The 8,080-nt window shown below is 44.9% G+C and overlaps 1 protein-coding gene across 1 annotated transcript in view; it reads right to left on the reverse strand.

Moving 5' to 3' along the window:
- ESYT3 (extended synaptotagmin 3) overlaps nucleotides 1–7,863 on the reverse strand; it is a 57,373-nt gene extending 49,510 nt beyond the window's left edge. The window contains exon 1 of the mRNA XM_065413568.1: nucleotides 7,516–7,863. Coding sequence (XP_065269640.1) covers nucleotides 7,516–7,863 — 348 coding nt within the window. The remainder of the gene's footprint in view (nucleotides 1–7,515) is intronic.
- Between the last annotated feature and the right edge of the window lie 217 nt (nucleotides 7,864–8,080).

Raw genomic sequence — 8,080 nt, forward strand, 5'->3', positions numbered from 1 at the left:
AAGGACAAGTGCAGAGTCCTGCACTTAGGACGGAAGAATCCCATGCACAGCTACAGACTAGGGACCGAATGGCTAGGTAGCAGTTCTGCAGAAAAGAACCTAGGGGTCACAGTGGACGAGAAGCTGGATATGAGTCAACAGTGTGCTCTTGTTGCCAAGAAGGCTAACGGCATTTTGGGCTGTATAAGTAGGGGCATTGCCAGCAGATCGAGGGACGTGATCGTTCCCCTTTATTCGACATTGGTGAGGCCTCATCTGGAGTACTGTGTCCAGTTTTGGGCCCCACACTACAAGAAGGATGTGGAAAAATTGGAAAGAGTCCAGTGGAGGGCAACAAAAATGATTAGGGGTCTGGAGCGCATGACTTATGAGGAGAGGCTGAGGGAACTGGGATTGTTTAGTCTCCAGAAGAGAAGAATGAGGGGGGATTTGATAGTAGCCTTCAACTACCTGAAGGGGGGTTCCAAAGAGGATGGAACTCTGCTGTTCTCAATGGTGGCAGATGACAGAACAAGGAGCAATGGTCTCAAGTTGCAGTGGGGGAGGTCTAGGTTGGATATTAGGAAACACTATTTCACTAGGAGGGTGGTGAAGCACTGGAATGCGTTACCTAGGGAGGTGGTGGAGTCTCCTTCCTTGGAGGTTTTTAAGGCCCGGCTTGACAAAGCCCTGGCTGGGATGATTTAGTTGGGAATTGGTCCTGCTTTGAGCAGGGGGTTGGACTAGATGACCTCCTGAGGTCCCTTCCAACCCTGATATTCTATGATTCTTCCCAGCACCATTCGGGGTGGGGATGATATACTTGGATGTGGGGGGGAAGAAGGGGACAGAATGCCAAACGTATTTTTCCCTTGACAAAGTAGCCAAGCTATTGCTATATTTCTGTTGCCACCTTCTTTAAAAGGTGGAGTCAATTTTCTTCCCTGCAGGAAACAAGCAGCCATCCCAGCATCGCACTCTATACAGCCAATTACAGTTATCTTTAATAGAAACCAAACCTGTTGGCATAAAATACATAAAAAAAATAAAGGGAAAAAGCCACAGGACATGCAATAATTACAAATTAATTCAACTAGTTTACAAGACTAGACTGACACAAGACAGGCACAAAGCTAGTATTGCAAAGCATGGAAATACCAGCTACAGTATAGATGAAAAAAGCTTGCCTCTCAACCTAAAAGACTAATCTGGTCTTTTTTAGCTTATCGGCTCAGAGAGTTTTAGCCCATGTCTCAGTCCTTCTCATATGTATCCCAACACTTATGGCCTGAAAAGAAAGTGCATAGCCAATTGAAAATACAGTACCCCATTGGAGAACAGAGAATGGCTTGGACAAATGTAGTTCATTTGGCACAATTAGATTGGCCTCTCATTGTTTTAGTATCCTTGTGAGCATTCGGAATGGAAACAAACATGTAATTCAAGTCTCCATTCTCCCCTCCCCTTTCCCCCCACCCCCACCAAAAAAACCACACACACCACATTCACTCTTGGGGAAGGTGAGCAAAAAGTGGTTTGTCAAAGAGACGAACAAGATTTTATGCAGTTTGACATCTCATTACCATTCAAATGCATACAGCCGACAATATCAGGCGGTCATACAGACAACAGAATATTGAACTTCCCAAGATTTACAGAGTGCCATTCATATGGGATGGCAAGACCACTCTTAACCAAACCCAAGGAAATCAGCGAAAAGAAAAAACTTGGGTGAGCAGAGAAATGGGTGTTCCCACTTACAGGCTTGGCCAGAAATCTGTCAGTTTTCAAAAAGGAAGGCACTTACAGCCTCTGAAAGACTTCTGCCTTCACTAGTGATGCTCTAGAGTGGATACTTTGCATTGACTAGTGCTGCTCCAAAATGCACTGCTGTGGGACATCATAAATATCCTGCATTTCAAGTGAACCCAGAAGAGCCAGTGGACTTCAGATGCTATAAGCAAGATATTCAAGAAAGCAAGTTAACTTATTTCTGCACTAGAAGTCTGGTTCCCCTCACCCCTTGCCATCAGAGCTTTACGATGGCCTTCACAACATATTTTTGCACTTCTCCGTTCTGCCATTCACGCTCACTGCACTTATTCTATCTCACTGTGCTTTACAGATTCTCCTGAGATGTTCCTTGCTTCCGATTGCTTTCTGAGCATGCCAGTTGTTCTCACAGAATGAATTAAACAGTAGTATTATGAAACACGAGCATCGGTTCTTCAGCATGGCCATGCAGTGCTGAGCACAAGTCCTGAGGTTGTGGTGAAGTGGAGGCACACAGCCATGGCAAATAGAGAACTATTTTACTGGGATCACTTTTCCAGGCATCTCACTCTGCTAGCCCAGGGCTTGCCAGGGAAGAAGTTTATGACTGTTTCCACACAGGCAGTGGGACAGTCTTCAGCTGTAACCAAACCATGTCATCATCATGCAACCAACTCTTAAATTAAACACTTGTTGCAGTTAAGGCAGAAGCTCCAGTGGCTGCCCAGCAAGCACGGCCAACTCTCTCAGCAGCTCTCACCACTCAAATGGGATGCTGCAAAACTCTACCTGCAGAGAAGGAGAAAAGTGGGGGCAGGGCACCCAAAAGGAGGAAGAATGGGCTGGAGACCCTCTAGGGAGCGTGACACAAAACAGAAGTAGATGTGGTAAAGAAAGGGAAGAGGTGCCTGCCCTGCAAGGCCCCACATGAGCACTAGGGTTTAGACCAGGGGTAGGCAACCTTTCAGAAGTGGTGTGCCGAGTCTTCATTTATTCACTCTAATTTCAGTTTTTGCATGCCAGTCATACATTTTAACGTTTTTAGAAGGTCTCTTTCTAGAAGTCTATAATATATAACTAAACTATTGTTGTATGTAAAGTAAATAAGGTTTTTAAAAGGTTTAAGAAGCTTCATTTAAAATTAAATTAAAATGCAGAGCCCCCCCGGACCAGCGGCCAGGACCTGGGCAGTGCGAGTGCCACTGAAAATCAGCTTGCATGCCTCCTTTGGCACGCGTGCCATAGGTTGCCTACCCCTGGTTTAGGCTGACCAAGGCTATGATCTTGATGTACCGTTTGAAACAATATTACATTAAAGCACACTAGGGAACAAACACACTCAGTGCTAAACCAGGGGCTCATTAACAAGGATACAGAGCTTAAACAAGTACATCATTTTTATACTCATAATAAAAATGAAAGAATCCTATTTAGATAAAAATGTTGGGACGTGCCCAATGAAATCTTCTCATTATACCAGGGGTAGGCAACCTATGGCACGCATGCCAAAGGCAGCATGCGAGCTGATTTTCAGTGGCACTCACACTGCCCAGGTCCTGGCCACCTGTCTGGGGGGCTCTGCATTTTATTTTTAATTTTAAATGAAGCTTCTTAAACATTAAAAATGCTATTTACTTTACATACAACAATAGTTTAGTTATATATTATAGACTTCTAGAAAGAGACCTTCTAAAAACGTTAAAATGTATGACTGGCACGTGAAAACTGAAATTAGAGTGAATAAATGAAGACTCGGCACACCACTTCTGAAAGGTTGCTGACCCCTGCATTATACTATAAAAGAGGAAGCCCTGAAAAGCCCTGATACCTACACAACTCAAAAATTGCTGAAAATACCCCACCCCCGAAATTAAATTAATAAACCCAGAGAAACAGAAGCCCTAGGTACAAGGTAGTGGTCAGGTAACTTTAATTCTACTCTTGCAAGCTACTGAGAGTTTCTGTATCATGTTGCAGGATAGGCCTGTCTCACAAATAAACCTTTGTTAATTTTGCTAGTGAAGGCAGGTGATGATCAATACAGATAAAACACTACTGACATTTAACATGAAGGAGGATTACAGGAACCAGATGATCACCAACTTTACTGTCAGTCTGTCATCATGTGTGGAAAGGTCCTTGGAGAGACAGTCATGGAATCAGTCAGTTGTCAGTTTCAAGGCAATAATTATTTATAGTGAGATGCCTCAGAGCCATCTCATATTTAATCTCCAGTTTAATGGATTAAAGAAATTGATATTTGTGTTCAGTGAACAGTCCTCATCCCAGGGGGCAGTGTCTCCGGGTGAGGTTTGAGCTGCATTAATGGGGTGGTACTGAGAAGCTTGTATTGCTGCTGCCCTTCATTCTGCAGATTACGAGGTGACTTTAGATTACCAATGCTCCTGGACAAAAGGAGCAAGTATCTTTTTGAAGATAAAGGAACCTACATTTGATTTTTCATTCCTTCCCCACCCTCATGTTTGCACTCTGATAACCGCGTAGCATTGTTTCAGGCATCAAAACAGGGGATGCCTGGCCAGCATGGGCCATCGTAGCAGTAAGTCATAAGAGAGATGGGGCATTAAAAAGGAAGAATTCCCCAGTAGTTAGGGCACTAGCCTAGGACTTCGAGACCTGCGTTCAGGTCCCTGTTCTGCCACAGAATTCCTGTGTGATCTTGGGCAGGGTCTCTGCCTCAGCTCCACATCTGCAAAATGAGATGACGTGCACTGCACACTCTCACAGCAGTGTTGCAAGGATAAACACATTAAAGCAGGGGTAGGCAACCTATGGCATGCATTGATAATTGGTATATGTACCTATGACCAAAGAAAGTATTAGGAATAATTGGTGCAGATGCCTTGGTACCCTGAAAACAAGTTATGAAACCATGTAAGAAAAGGGATTAAAGGGTTTGTGTTAATGAGATTACAATACATAGAAAACTCCCCAGATGTTAACAAGTTGAGCATAAAAAAGGCTAGAATAGGAAAGAGCTGCAAACCTGTTTCCCCAATTTGGGTAAAGTACTGACCCCTTCTGTATTGTGCTAATCTATCGGATTAATAAACACCAACTGAGCCGAGTTATCTAAACTGAACCCTCTTACAAAATGATAGTTGCAATTCCATGAGAATCTCTTGATTCCATCAGCTGGGACTTGAAGACTCACCAAACATCCCAAGACTCATGATAAAGTGGCAATACTTGACAACAATGCATTTATTAATCTTTCAAGTTATAGTCATATGGGCAAAGGCTCCAAAGTAAATCAGAAATCCCACCTACAAATGGAATGCTGGGGCCAGCAGAAAAGAGGCAGAGAATCCTTTTAGGGCAGAAGCACTAGTTTTTGTTTAAAAAACAAAAAAACAACCAAACAAAAACAAACAACCGGACCCAGTTCTGGGAGGTGCTAAGCACTTTCCTCTCCCACTGAAGGCAATGCGAGTTGAAGGCCACTAGAGCCTTCCAGGATTTGGGCCATTGCCAGGTCAATTTACAGCCCAAAGTGTAGCCTTTGTATGACAGTTTGCTACATGTTTCCATCAGTGGAAATGCCTCCCTTTATTTATTCTTTTTAAATAGAAATGGAAACAGTTTGTTTTCTAAAAGGACAAAACATTCCCCTGCCGCATGTTTAAGCAAACATAACAGTATCTGGCTATGTCAGAAAGTAATGCTGACTATAAGAAAAATTGACTAATCAGTTTTCATTATCCAAACAGAGACTTTACAGAGAATGAGCCACCAAAACACACACAGTTAGGAGTACATTTAGATTTATGGCATTTCAAGTCGAATAATTTAGAAATTGGTAACAAATACAGAAACCTGTTTGTAGTTTGTTTAAGTTGTAACCGGATAGTGTCAGTTTGTTAAACGTTTTATAAATGCGGAAGTTATTATGTTTATGGGGATTGGAGGTTAATGGTAGTAGAGGATAGGAATATATTTTAAATTTTTTGGATGAGCAAGATTCTGAAATAAATAGCTGAGACTGGAGGAAAAATACGTAACATTAACATACTTAACAAGATGCATCCGATGAAGTGGGTTTTAGCCCACAAAAGCTTATGCTCAAATAAATTTGTTAGTCTCTAAGGTGCCACAAGTACTCCTGTTCTTTTTGCGGATACAGACTAACACAGCTGCTACTCTGAAACTTAACACAATGCATCCCAGCTATTTCGATAGTGTACATTTGAAACAGGATTCACTGGGCCGGGGTGGGGGGAAATGCATCATCCCCTACCTGTTACACGTATCCATACAACCACGTTTGGAACAACGTGTGTCTTTGACTAATATTAAAGCTTTCAGATTAGTATTCACATTACATAGTAATGCAAGTAAGAGATTTTTTTCTGGCTTAAGAAGCTACTATTGCCTTTATTTCACCTCTCACAACTCAATATCCTGGTACATATTCCAGTTTATTTAAGCAAGCAGGAGAGTGTCTGAATGTACAGATCCAGCAACTCTGTAGCCAGCATAAACGCTTATCTCCCCATGTGTTGCAAGCAAGCAAAGGTAACACCTGACATTTACAAGGGCCTCAAAGTAGCAGCACTCTTTATCAAGAAGTCTGACGTAATTTACCTACAACTCCTTTTGTAGCAGACACCACCATATGTAAATAAGTTGAATAGCTGCATAATGGCAAAGCCAGATGCTGCCATATGATCTAATGACAGGGAGTACTTTAGAGAGAAGGAACTAGACACACACTGTCAATACCTGCATGTGGGAACCAATTGTTTTGGTTGCTATCGCCCAAACGGTTGCACAAGAGACACACTTTACAGGCCAGGAATTTTACAACAGCTTCTCGTTTTATAAAAAGGAATTTGATAACAATAAAGTTACTTGGGACAGATCCAGTAACTACAGTCATGCATATAGGAAACCCTTTCCATTGGGCAGATGTGGTTCATGGTAATGGGGCATCAGCAACTTAAAAGTCACACTAACGTCTGAAAGTGTTTTCCTTACTATGGTTATAAGTAACGATTGTTGAAGTTGAAAGACTGAAGTATTTATTTAAGTTTATGTTGTACATTTCAGAGTACATGTGTATAGCCAGTTTTGCTGTTTCCTCTGTATATATAGTTAGCTTAACCAGCTGTTTATGTGGGTCTTTCCCACAACAAAGCAGAAAAACATTTTAAAATGAGGAAATAGAATTGTAAAGCTGTAAAAATTCTCAGGAAGGCTTATGGGCAGGTATAGTACCTCCAACTGACTGTATTTCAGAATAATGGTGTCCCTATTTCACAGTCGGGCAAAACCAAAGGTAGCAGAGAACTATGTCAGGGTACACAACTGTTAATTTTACAAGTCCAAAGTAAAAGAAGATGGCCAGGATGGCCCTGCTTCTGCTTCCATCACTTCTGGCTCACAGCTGACTCCCCTGGGCAGAACTGACTTATCCGGGCCCCAAAAGATTTCCCAAGTATTTTAGAATGAGCCAAGTGACAAGTAGTTTCCAAGAAGTTTCCCCAACAGAGATAATCCCCCCTCTTTCCCAAACCTGGGTCCTACTACAAGATCCAAGCCCTCCCCCCTTGAGAGAAATACCACTCAAGTTACAGAGATGGGGCCAAGGTGTGTCATTTGAAGCCAGATTTCCAACATGCAGAAGCTGCGCTGACCCAGGGTTCCCCTGTAGCCTGTGACGACGACACTGGCCATTTGCAGAGCGAGGAGCTCGACTCTCCAACACACAACCCAGCTGCTCCCGGTCTGACCCGCACTCACCCACGCAGGCAGGTGCTGGGAAGCGATGCCCTGGTGTATCGCCTCCTTCTCCTCCTCCGCGAGCAGCCCGAACGCCGCCGAGAGCCGGGATCGCTTCCCGCGCCGGTTCCACCGCCACCACATCCACAGCCCCAAGCCCGCCAGCACCCAGCTCGTGCTCAGCCCCAGGGAGCCGGCCAGGTACACCGGGGCGAGGCAGAACAGCGCCCGGGCCACGAAGGCGCCGAGCTCCTGGAGGAGCCGGGGCGGCTCCTGCTGCTGTTGCCCGGCGGAGGCACACGGAGCTCGCCCGCTGGGCTCGCCCGGCCCGGGGCCGGAGTCCCCGCAGGCGGCAGCCGCTGGCTGCATGGCGGCTTGAGCCGAGTCTCTCTCCCCCAGCGCACGGGTCCGCGCTCGGTACCGGGCACCCAAAGTTAGTGCAGCGGCTCCGGAGCGGGGCATCTGCTCCCGCGCGCCTGCTCCATTCCGGACTCCAGCCGCCCTCGGCTCTTAACGCGGGGCGGGAGCCGCTCAGGTGCGGACACACGGGGCTCCCGGCGGCTCCGCCCTCCCCTGCGCCTGCCCA

The sequence above is a fragment of the Emys orbicularis genome, chromosome 11 (assembly GCF_028017835.1).
Source record: "Emys orbicularis isolate rEmyOrb1 chromosome 11, rEmyOrb1.hap1, whole genome shotgun sequence".
Taxonomy (NCBI): Eukaryota; Metazoa; Chordata; order Testudines; family Emydidae; genus Emys; species Emys orbicularis.